The following is a 13397-nucleotide window of genomic DNA, read 5'->3' on the forward strand; positions in this document are numbered from 1 at the left end:
CAAAGATTTTTCTCCTTTTATTTATATTTTTTTAATCTTGATCACTAAAGAAATAAGGGTTACCATATTTTGATTAAATAGTAACAAACAAAGATAAACAACCCCTTAAATACCTTTGTGTTTCTTTCCAAGTAAGAGACTGAATTATTTTTTTAAAAAATTTATTTTTAAGGGGGCCATATGATGAAACTGAGGAGCTCTGGTAGCGTAGTGCCTAAAGCACTTGACAGCTAATCAGAAGGCTGGCAGTTCAAACCCACCAGCCACTCCTCAGAAGGAAGATGGGGCAATCTACTTCCATAGCGATACTGCCTCGGAAACCCAAGGAGGGGATGCTGTGAGTCGGGTCCAACTCAAGGGCACATAACAACAACAACATGATGAAACTGAGTCATGAAAAAGTGAGATGTGTGAGAGCTTTCATGGCTCTAATGCTAGAATAGGGAGGTGCAGCTTCTTTAGAATTTGAGCATGGCTCCAGGGAAGCATATGATAAGAGGAGTTAACAGGGCTCCCTGAGTCTTATTGAGGGCATATTAATTAGGGAACTGGATGTTTGAAGAACCAGTAAACATTTCCAGCCCACGAAGGTAAATGCACTTACCTGATTTTACCATATGAATTCACCTGCAGCCATATGTGTGGGTTACTGATTTGAAAAGTTACAATTGCATCACCCTAAGGTTCCTGCAGTCTTTGGTGCTGTGCCATGATATTGGGTTTACTTTCAGTGCTGCTACAATATAAGTATTTAACATATTGTGTATAAGGGATACTAACATTAAGCAAAATAAGTAAAGCTAATTATTGTGAAATTAAAAATCTAAGAAACTTTTAAATCTATTAATATGTGTTTGAAAATGCTTACCTACATAAAATTTCCATCGTTATATAAAGACTTTCATAATGCAACTACCCGGCTCTTAAATTCTAAAAAACAGAGAATAAAACTCTTAATTCTAAATTTTTGTCATTGCTCCTGAGATTTGTATCTAAAGTAAAAGACCATAAATAAACTATTTAGGAAACCAGTGTGAAACCTGCTTCAAAACTATATACAAATCATTTCAGACAAAATATATATGTTGACACTTATAAAAATTTTCCATATTACTCATAGAAACAAGGTTCATAAAATTGACATACAGAATACATTAAAATCAGTTCTAATCAAGATTTTGCTGTCCTCCTAAATAAAAATTTCTGCATTTGAGGTATCACTTTAACACATGCCAATATGACATATTTGCAAAACAACCCAGCAGTCTATGCTAAAAATCATCTCTATGAGACCTACTAATAGGCTGAAGTGGACTTATCTTTTTAAACAGGAGATATTTTTAATTGTTATAAAAACAAAGCAGGCAGGTACTGCATTTCATAAAAGAGTGAAACTCTGTTATAAATATTTTCGTTTATAATCTTCCTGCAGACACCATTCATTTAAAAAAGTCCTAGTCAAGACCAATAAAGCAATGTCCTATGGCATTCAAAAAAGTCTAGAGATTTAAAAACAACAGTGAAAAATTTCACTAATTTTATACATTACATCATAGTATATATATAAAGCTATTACAAATTTCAATGTCACTGGTACATGGACACTTGATTCTGCAATACTTAATTATTGGCTAGGCAGATTACCTCTGCTGAACGTAGTAAAGCCATTTTGCAATCAACTTAAAATGCAATAACACTAGCCAAACACATATAAACACCAACAATGATGCATTTTGTATGTACCAATATCCACACTTGTGACATTACTATCAACTAACGAGACTGATATAATACTTTAAAGTCAAAGTACATTAAAACTTTTTTGCTAGAGGGATATGGTCATATATATATATATAAAGGTCTATATAGGAAGGGCTGTGATTTATTGCAAATAATTATCATATAGTAAATCCCAAGATCAAACAATTTTTAAAAACAAATTTTAAAATTTAATGGCATAGGCCAAAGTCTCAGTTACTTCTTAGAGACTTCAGAACTATTAGGGGTAGATGAATGCTTTTCCTTTTTTCTCTTCTTTTTGTCTTTTTTATGATGTTTCCCCTTTCTGGATTTGCTCTTTTTTTCTTTTTTCTTTTCTTTCTTCTGATATTTTTGTTTCTTTTGTTTTGAAGTGTCCTCTTCAGTAGAAGTGGATGAATAAGACCTATGGGCAAGAACATACACTGACTGATGACACTTGCATTTTATGGCTGAGAGGTGTATTTAAACAGAATTTGAAATTTAAATTCTTCCTGGAATAAGGTGATGGTAAGAAACATAAAGAAACTCAAATTAAGTATGTTTCACATATTTGTATTCTCTTAAAATGCTGAATTCAGAATTTGTGCTACTTGCTCACAGTGATAACACAAATTATCTCTATTGTTTAACTCTAGTAATACATTTTGAATTTATAAGAATGAAATGGTTTTTCTGTAATTTTTTCATGCTACCCTTCATAGTGCCTAAGGCATTTGACTGCTACCAGAAGGCTGGCAGTTCAAATGCACCAGCCACTCCTCGGAAGGAAGGCTGGGCAATCTACTTCCGTAATGATACTGACTTGGAAACCCAAGGAGAGGCCGCTATGAGTTAGAACTGACTTGATGGCAGTGAGTTTGGTTTTTTTTACCCTTCAAAGGAGCTCTGGTGGTGCTATGGTTAAAGCACTGGGCTGCTAACCAAAAGGTTAGTGGTTTGAACCCACCAGCCACTCTGTGGGAGAAAGATGAGGCAATCTGCTTCTGTAATGATTTAATAGCCTGGAAACCCTATAGGGCAGTTCTGCTTTGTCCTATTGAGTTGCTATAAAGTTAGAACCAACAGCAGTGGGTTTGGTTTTGGTATCTACCTTTCCAAGTGTTGTAAGGCAAAAAGAGTGGCATTCATCAAACATTATATACCCAATATACCTGTATATAAAATAATGGCTTATTAGCATATTCTTTTAAAAGAACCACAAAAGGATGCAATTATATAAAAAAGGCTATAATTGTACCTTAGCATAAGTGGATGAAAGCTGAAAATTAGCAAAACAAAAGCATTTTTGTTGATTTTCTTTTTTTCTAAGTTAAAGTACTTGATCCCTCTAAATGATAGAAACATAAACCTGTATTTCATAATATTATTAATTACAAAAAGGATTATGTTAAAATGAACATACATATAAATAAGGATGACTTATTTTATTTTTCTCATATTATTCTAATACTAAGTTAGAATAAATTGTAGAATTCCTTCCTCTACTACTAAAAAGAAAGAAGAAAAAAATAAAACACATACCAAAAAACCAGAAGGCGCCACTCTAAGATTTTATATAAAGAGGTGGGTGGCATTCTACTTACATCCAGATTCCAAATATTTGTGAGTAGACAGAAATTGGGTTAATGAAAAACAAGAAAGGCATCTCAAGAACTCAATGACCTAAAATACTAGATGTTAAAACCCAAATTGTGAAAACCTGATCAAGACATAAAATGGAACAAAATGCATTAAAATACAATGTCCCAAGGCTATCTTGTGCCTTCATAGTGACTTGTGTGAATCCCATAACAGTCTTCTTCATGTAGTGACTGTTTTCCTCTAATTCTATAACGGTGTCTTCCTTTCTCCTTTGTCTACTTACTTAGTCCTCTGCCCTTCTGAGCTTATTTTCTCAAGCATCCTCTTGCTCCCTCTTCAGTTCTGTTATTCTTACATCTTATCTGATTTCCTGCTTGCCTTGACCTCTGGAATCACCTGACTAGTGCCTCTTCTCTGCCTATACTTTTTCTGGTTATGGGTTCTCATTTTTAAGGCAAAATGTTAGGCTTTGACACAGCAACACTGCAAACGGCATTTTCTTGCTAAGTGTGCCTAGAGAAGTTCATTTCAGCCCCAGTTTGTGTTCTAAGAGAACTAATGTAGAGAGATAAGAATAAATGATACTATAAAACAAATAAATTAAGATTTGGAAGAAAATATATCTTCTTTTCCTGTAAGCAATCCAATTTGCTATGTTAGTGCAGAATGATTAAACAATTTACTGGTCAAGAATCCTGGGCTCTAGCTTCCAATTAAATTTTTATGTTAAAGATTATTGACATAAATTATTATTAACTCTTGAAACTGAGCTATCTTTTACAATTTGTAAAATATCTGTAGTGTTAAAATGTATAAAAACTGTATAAAAACTAAAAAGTGACAACACCTGATTTATAGAATCCACTGCTACTGTGAGAGAATAGAGTCAAAACCAGATATAATTATGAAGTGCCTTTAAAAATGTCTTTATATGTATGTTTTTTCTAGTATGAATGGAACTATATTCATTATCCAGGAAGAAGCTGCCTCTTATTTCTTTTGATCAATTTCTTTAACCAGTTAGTTGTCAAAAAAGAGTGAAGATTTATAGATGGCTGGTGAGGGTTTTGAAAGACCTGAGGGAATTTTCAGCATTACAAGTAAGTATATACATTCTGCTAATAAATTAATTTCTTAGTATGGCAGTGACATTTTGAGAATACAAATATATAAGTTCCAGCTCCATATATATGAGGAAAAAATATATATGTAAAGAATTTAAACATACACAACTAAAGGTTTGGCTGATATTCTAAAACTTAAAATTCTAGAGTACAAAGAGAATAATCAAAGAATAGGGGCTACTATTTATACATTGATTTGTTCCAAAGAGAAGATTTAAGGTGAGTGAGTGCTAACATTATTTTTATTCCTGACATCAAGAACTTTGCAATTTACCTAATAAATAGGTAGCTCTCATTAATAAAAAATTAATATAAAATTAACTGAAATATACATGAAAAATCACATGTCACAGAGGCATCAGAGATACTGCAGATTTGGTTCCAGGCCACCACAATAAAGTGGCTACCATAATAAAGCGAGTCACATGAAGGTTTTGGTTTCTCAGTGCATGTAAGATATGTTTACACTATACTGTAGTTTAAGAAATATTCAATAGCATTATGAAAGTTTGAAATATTGCGAGAATGAACCAAACTGTAACAGAGACACAAAGTGAGCACATGCTGTTGGAAAAATGACACAAACAGACTTGCTCAACACAAGGTTGCTACAAACTTTCAATTTGTAAAAAACATTATCTGCAAATTGCAAAAAAGCACAGGAGATCTGGTAGCATAGTGCCTAAGGCACTTGACGGCTAACCAGAAGCTGGTGGTTTAAACCCACCAGCCGCTCCTCCAAAGGCAGATTGGGCTATCTACTTCCGTAGTGATACTGCCTCAGAAACCCAAGGAGGGGTTGCTATGAGTTGGGTCTGACTTGATGGCAAACAACAACAACAACTGTAATACATTCTGTACTTACAATCCTGCTTTTATTAAAAAACTGATGGTGAAAAAATACCTTTTCCTTTTTTTCTTCAATTTGATTTTTTCTTTGAGTTTTGCTTTCTTCTCCTCTTCTTCATTTATTCCTGTAATAATAATAATAATTAATAAATCAGGTCAGTATGAGTCTACATGCTAATATGGTAAGTACATGTTTTTGTTTTTGGTTGTTGGTGGTAATGCATTAAATTTACTGGTGAGGATACTACCTTTTCTTGTAAAAATTTTCCCCTTTATTGATTCTTGTTATTCTTTAAAGAATCTTGTGATAGTACTACATGCTTTGAACAAGAATTTGAAATGATACTAAACATATAAAGTAAAAAATTTAAGTACTCAATTTCTAATTCCCATGGAAAATCAATGTCAACAGTTTGATGGGTAATCTCTCAGGCCTTAAAAACAAAAATACACATTGTTTATATTTTCTTGGTTAAACAAAATTAAGATCATTTAATATATATTATTATTAACTTGCTGTTTTAAATATGCAATTTGCTGTGTACTTTTTCTAGGCTTTCTCACTATATAACTAAATGTACATACATATTCTCTTATATATACATAAACATAAGCCCTATTTTCTTTTCTCTTTTGAGAAATGGATTGTGGCATATATGATATGTTCAAACATTTCTTTCAGTTACCATAGCAGACATTCCTCCTTGTCATTAAACATAGACCAATTACATTTTTTAAAACAGAACAGTGTTCCACTGTATACATTAACTATAATTTATTCATACATTTCCCTTTGACACTTTTTTTTTTGTAACTTACTTTTTAAAACTTGTGATTTGGGTGAAAGTTTACAGTGCAAATTCAATTTCCATTTAACTGTTCAAACACATTTTGTTTTGTAACACTGACTGCAATCCCAACAACGTAACAGCTCTCTTCCCACTTCCTCCCTGTGGTTACTACTTCTCTGTGTCCTTCTTTCTTATGCATTCCTGTCCTCTGAGATATCTCCCTGTGCAAATGCTACCCTTCTGATTTTCCATGATTGATTGTTCTAAGGAGTGTACCTATTTGGTGTAATTGTTCACTTTGTAAGCCTGTCTATTGTTGAACTGGAAGCCATGGGAGTGAGTTCAATTCCAGGCCCAATGGGTGACTAGGAGGCACAGCCTTGTGAGTTTCACCAGTTTCTATCAGACCAGTAAGCTTGGTCTTTTATTTTTTTTATGATTTTGATATTTGTTCCAGATTTTTCTCCCACTCTATCCAGGATGAGGGAGCTTTGGTGGCATAGTGCCTACGGCATTTGACTGCTAACCAGAAGGCTGGTGGTTCAAACCCACCAGCCACTCCTCGGAAGGAAGGTTGGGCAATCTACTTCCACAGCGATACTGCCTCGAAACACAAGGAGGGGTCACTATGAGTCAGATCTGACTCGACGGCAGTGAGTGAGTGTGAGTGCTATCCAGGATCTCCAATTTTGATCCCTTTCTGAGTGGTTGGCAATGTAGCCAGGCACCATCTAGTTCTTCTGATTTCAGGGTCATGTAGGCTGAGGTTCCTACGGTTCACTAGATCCCTGCATTAATGGTTTCCATGTATCTTTGATTTTCTTCTCTGTTCTTTGCTCCAGATGAGGAGACACTAATTGTTGCATGTTAGCATAGCTGATCACAAGCTTTTAAGATCCCAGTTGCTATTTACAAAAAAGTAGGATGTAGAACAATGTTTTTGTGTAGCATGTTATGCCAATGGAGCTTTATGTCTCTTGTGACCATAGTCCCAAGCCTGCAGGCCCAGTGACTGATCCCCTAAAGATGTTCAGCTGCTTTCATAACTTTGTCCCCTGCTAGCTTTATTACATAGATGGACATTCTTACTGTATATACAAATATGTATGCAGAAATATCACCTGGCAAACTTATATATGGCCATGGGTATGTTCATTTTTGCATACTCATACCTAATCATTTTGCCTGTCTACCTATGTACCCACTTGTGGATTAATGGTTATTATTCCTGATAATACAATATTGTGTATGTGAAAGTATTTACTTTTGTTGTCTGCACCTCTCACGCACCTCTCTGAGTCTTCCTTTCCCTTAGATGTTAATGTGCTGATTACCTGCTTTTGGTATACTGCCTTTCCATTCACCAAACACAATACTTGTCTCTTACCCATTGAGCAATTTTCCTTCCTCTCCCCACACTGGTAATCAACAAAGAAAGTTTCCTTTCAAGTATAAACCTTTCCCTGATTTTTTTTTATAATAGTGGAGACTCATACAATATTTTTCCTTCTGTGATTGACTTATTTCACTCAGCATAACATCCTCCAAGTCCATCCATGTTATGAGGTGTTTCACGGATTCTTCATTATTCTTTAGTGTTGCATAACATTCCATTTGTGCATGCAACATAGTATGGTTATCCATTTATCTGTTAATGGGTACATAGGTTATTCCCATCTCTTTGCTATTGCAAATAGTGCTGTGATGAACATGGGTGTGTGTATATCTCTTTGTGTCCCAGCTTTCACCTCTCTAGGATTTGTATCTAGTAGTGGGATTGCCCACCACTTGACTGTCAGTTTGTCATACTGTGGTGGCTTGCGAGTTGCTGTGAGGCTGGAGGCTATGCCACTGATTATTCAAATACCAGCAGGGTCACCCGTGGTGGAAACCTTCAGCAGAGCTTCCAGACTAAGACAGACTTGGAAGAAGGAAGGGGCCATCCACTTCTCAAAGAACTGGCAAGTGAAAACCTTATAAATAGCAGTGAAACACTGTCTGATACAGTACTGAAAAACATCATGAATAGCCTTGAAACACTGCCGGTATAGTGCTGGAAGATTAGCCTCTTGGTTGGAAAGCACTCAAACTATGACTGGGAAATAGCTGCCTCCTCAGAGCAGAGTCGATCTTGGTGATGTGAATGGAGTAAAGCTTTCAGGACCTCCATTTGCTGATGTGGCAAGACTCAAAATGAGAAGAAACAGCTGCAAACATACATTAATAATTGGAACATGGAATGTATGACGTATGAATCCAGGAAAATTGTAAGTTGTCAGAAATGAAATGGAACTCATAAAGATCAATATCCTAGGCATTAGTGAACTGAAATGGACTGGTTTTGGCCATTTTGAATCAGGCAACCATATGATCTACTATGCCGGGAATGACAAATTGAAGAGGAATGACATGGCATTCATCATCACAAAGAATGTTTCAAGACCTATTGTGAAGTACAATGCTGTCAGTGATACGATAATATCAATATGCCTACAAGAAAGACCAGTTCATACTATTATTATTCAAATTTATACACCAACCACCAATGCCAAAGATGAGGAAATTGAAGATTTCTATCAACTTTTGCAGTCTGAAATTGACCAAACATGCAATGAAGATGTGTTAATTATTACTGGTAAATAGAATGCCAAAGTTGGAAACAAAGAAGAACCACTGGTATTTGGAAAATATGACCTTGGTGATAGAAATAACACTGGAGGTCACATGACAGAATTTTGCAAGACCAATGACTTAGTCATTGCAAAAACCTTTTTCCAGCAACATAATGGTAGTTATGCACGTGGTCTTCACCAACTGAAGCACACAGGGATCAGATCATTACATCTGTGCAAAGAGGCAAGAATCTCGATATCTTCAGCCAAAACAAGGCTAGAAGTTGACTGTGGAACAGACCATCAACTGCTCATATGTAGGTTCAAGGTGAAGCTGAAGACAATTGAAACAAGTCCATGGCAACCAAAATATTACCTTGATTATATCCCTCCTGCGTTTAGAGACTATCTAAAGAATAGATTTGATGCATTGAACACCAATGACCCAAAACCAGAGGCATTGTGGGAGGACATCAAGAAAATCTTACATGAAGAAAGCAAAAGATCATTAAAAAGACAGGACAGGAAGAAAAAACCAAACTGGATGTCAAAAGACACACTGAAATGTGCCCTTGAATGGAGAGCAGCTAAAGCAAATGGAAGAAATGACAGAATATGAAAGCTGAACAGAAGATGTCAAAGAGCAACTTGAGAAGACAAAATCAATATTATAATGAAGTGTATAAAGACCTGGAGTTAGAAAACCAAAAGGGAAGAACATGCTCAGCACTTTTCAAGCTGAAAGAATTAAAGAAAAAAATTCAAGCCTTGAATTGCAATACTGAAAGGGAAAAATATTGAATGATGGGCAAAACATTGAATGATGCAGGAAACATCAAAAGAAGATGGAAGGAATACACAGAGTCACTGTACCAAAAAGAATTTGTTGATGTTCATGCATTTCAGGAGGTGGCATATGATCAAGAACCAATGGCACTGAAGGAAGAAGTTAAAGCTGCACTGAAGGAATTGGTAAAGAACAAGGCTCCAAGAATTGATGGAATAGCCATTGAGATGTTTCAACAAATGGATGCCCTGCTGGAGGCACTCACTCGGTTATGCCAAGAGATTTTGAAGACAGCTACTTGGCCCAGTGACTGGAAAAGATCCATATCTGTACCCATTCCAAGGAAAGGTGATACCACAGAATGTGGAAATTATTAAATAATATCATTAATATTACAAGCAAGTAACATTTTGCTGAAGATAATTCAAAAACATTTGTAGCAGTATACTGACAAAGAACTTCCAGAAACGCAAGCTGAATTCAGAAGAGGGTGTGGAATGAAGAATATCATTGCTGATGTCAGATAGATCTTGGCTGAAAGCAAAGAATACCAGAAAGATCTTCACTTGTGTTTCATTGACTGTGCCAAAACGCTCAATTGTGTGGATCATAACAAATTATGGATTAAATTGAGAATAGGAATTCCAGAACACTTAATTGTGCTCATGAGGAACCTGTACATAGACCAGGAGGCTGTCATTTGAACTGAACAAGGGGATACAGCATAGTTTAAAATTAGGAAGAAAGTGCATCAGGGTTGTATCCTTTCACCATACTTACTCAATCTGTATGCTGAGCAAATAATCCAAGAACCTGGATACATGAAGAAAAGTGTGGCATCAGGATTGGGGGAAAGCTCATTAACAACCCGATATATGGAGATGATACAACTTTCCTTGCTGAAACTGAGGATGACTTGAAGCACTTAGTGATGAAGATTAAAGACTATAGTCTGCAGTATGGATTATATCTCAACATAAAAAAAATGAAAATCCTCACACCTGACCAATAAGAAGCATCAAAATAAATGGAGAAAAGATAGAAGTTATCAAAGATTTCATATTACTTGGTTCCACAATCAACACCTATGGAAGCAGCAGTCAAGGCATCAGATGATGTACTACACTGGGCAAATCTGTTGCAAAAGACTTGTTTAAAGTGCTGAAGAGCAAACACATCTCTTTGCGGACTAAGGCATGCCTAACCCCAGTCATGGTATTTCCAACTGCCTCATACGCATGTGAGAGCTGGACAATGAGTAAGGAAGACCGAAGAAGAGTTCATGCTTTTGAGTTGTGGTGTTGGAAAAGAACACTGAAAGTACCATGGCCTGCCAGAAGAACTAGCAAATCTGTCATGGAAGAAGTGCAGCTAGAATGCTCCTTGGAAGTGAGAATGGCCAGACTTCGTCTCACCTACTTTGGTCATATTGTCAGGAGGGACCATTCCCCAGAGAAGGATATCATGCTTGGTAAAGTGGAGGGTCAATGATAAAGGGGAAGGCCCTCAATGAGATGGACTGACACAGTGGTTGCAATGATGGGCTCAAGTGTAGCAAGGATTGTGAGGCTGGTATAGGACAGGGCAGTGTTTTGTTCTGTTGTACATAGGGTCGCTATGTGTCAGATCCGACTTGATGGCACCTAACAATAACAATGACTTATAATTTCTTGTAGTAGTGTTATGTAGTTTTCCTCGTATAGGTCTTTTGCGCCCCTGGTAAGATTTATTACTAAAGTATTTTATCTTTTTCATAGTTACTATAAATGGTATTGTTTTCCTTATTTCCTTTTCAGAGACCTCTTTGTTGATGTGGAAGAATCCAGTTAATTTTTGTATGTTGATCTTGTATCCTACCACTATGCTGAATCTTTCAGTTAGTTTCTGGACAGTTCGTTTTATTTCCCAATTTTCATTTTTAGAAACAAGAAGCAATGGAAATCCTTCTGTATGTAAAAAATATTTCAGGATGATAACTTATTTACATAGATTTCAATAACAAGTATTACATTTATTATTACTTGAACTTAAGAGAAGAAAATAAAACTAAAGAAATTGATTTTCCATAAGAAAAAAATATTTCCCAAAAGAATTCTCTAAATTTAAGAAAAAAGATGAAAAAACTAAGAGATTGGGTCTATTTAACATGTTTCAAATTTAGATAGTTTCAATTGACTCCATAAAATTGAAATGGTCTAAGGTAAATCAATTCAAAACAGAGATTGGCAGAGTGAATAAAACATTTGACCAAGTATATACTATCCACTAGAAACTACTTCACATATAATACTAGAGACATGTTGAAAGTAAAAAGACGCAAATAGAGATATCATACTATACAAACAGAGTAAATCAGCTGTCATGGTATTGATATCAAGTAAAATAGGCTTCAGAAAAAGAAAATTAATGGAGACAGATATATAATGATTAAAGGGTCAATCCACCAATAAGACACCCTAAATGTGTATATACCAAATAAGAGAGCTGCAAAAGTAAGTGAAGCAGAACTGAGAGGCCTGAAAGGAAAAACAGACAATGTACAATTACAGTAGGAGAGTTCAGTATCCGTCCATCAACCATTGATAAAGCTAGACAAAAAAATCATCAAGGATACAGAAGAATATTTAACCAATAGATCTAACTCACATTTATGAAACCCTCCACCCAACAACAGAAGAATATACAATCTTTTCAAGTGTCCATTCAACATAGCCTAAGATATATAATATTCTGGGCCATAAAATAAACCTCAACAAATTTATAAGAAATGAAATTATACAGAATGTGTTTCAAAACACAATAGTATCAAATGAAAAAAAAAATCAGTAACAAAAATAGTAGCTATGGCAATCACTTCCTCTTCCATCCAGGGGTGAAGGATTAGGAGTCCACTGATTAAACTGTATAGAGAAATTAGTTCTAATAAAAACAAAATAATCCTTCAATTTAAGCCTAAAGAGTTCAAGAAAGCTTTTTTACCCTGGCCTTCTACCCTTATGAAGAACTACCAGAAATGACACTAATAGGATATCAGAATTCAAGTGCTGAAGACAAAGGTTTATTTCAGATGGTTCAGTAGGTTTCTATACTACCAAGAGCTGCTAGAACAATTCCACTTCTATTTATTAAGGTTTCTTCTGACTCAGGACTCAGAGGTACATAGTAAGTACACAAGCAATGCAGGGATAAGAGTCTCAGTTTTTGTAGCAAGATAAGATCTTAGAAAACACTATAAACAACACTTAGAGTAGAAAATAGAAGGCAAGAAGGGCCTTTATATACTTTAGTACTTAACTTTTGTTATGGTCAGCAACAGTGTGCCTGTCTTTTGTGTGAGAGGTTATATATGACCCAGTGTTTAGAGACAGCTTTGGGAAAGTGCTCAACCACTAGATCTTTGTTTGCATAACTGTCATCAAGTTTGCAGCTATACCAGCTGCTTTTTAATCCCTGAGTAGGCAGTTCCAAGTCAAGGACCATTAATCTAAATTTTCCATCCCCTCTTATGCTTTCCAACCAACCCCTTAGCAAATATCTTTTGCAGCTGTCTTATAAAACACATATTTTGAGTCAAATATAGGTCTTACTTTACTCTAACTACCCTGTGGATTCAGTTAAGCCCTATCTTTATGAAACTTGAAACCACCACTGTAAATCTTTCATTTGGTTTTGATTCTAGCAGTGACTAAAGGGAAGCAGATTATTATGGCAATATGCAAATACTTTACTGAAAATTTTCTCGGAAAAACACAAAAAAACAAACTAAGCCAAATGCCTTCAAATGTGTCAAAATATAATATTTCTCTTCTAAACTGAACCCAGAGAGATGCACCTGGTGCATAGGTAACAGCCCAGCTTATAGACTGAAACAGACTAGGAAGAAGGAAGAGGC

At 35.4% G+C, this 13397-nt stretch overlaps 1 protein-coding gene across 1 annotated transcript in view; it reads right to left on the minus strand.

The window, feature by feature from the left end:
- Positions 1–1974: 1974 nt before the first annotated feature.
- Positions 1975–13397, minus strand: part of SREK1IP1 (SREK1 interacting protein 1) — a 61898-nt gene continuing 50475 nt past the window's right edge. Inside the window, exons 6-7 of the mRNA XM_007952877.1 lie at positions 5371–5440; positions 1975–2164 (exon numbers count right to left, since the gene is read on the minus strand). Of these exons, the coding sequence (XP_007951068.1) occupies positions 1975–2164; positions 5371–5440 (260 nt within the window). The remainder of the gene's footprint in view (positions 2165–5370; positions 5441–13397) is intronic.

The sequence above is a fragment of the Orycteropus afer genome, unplaced genomic scaffold (assembly GCF_000298275.1).
Source record: "Orycteropus afer afer isolate SDZICR_OR568_19922 unplaced genomic scaffold, OryAfe1.0 scaffold00362, whole genome shotgun sequence".
Taxonomy (NCBI): Eukaryota; Metazoa; Chordata; class Mammalia; order Tubulidentata; family Orycteropodidae; genus Orycteropus; species Orycteropus afer.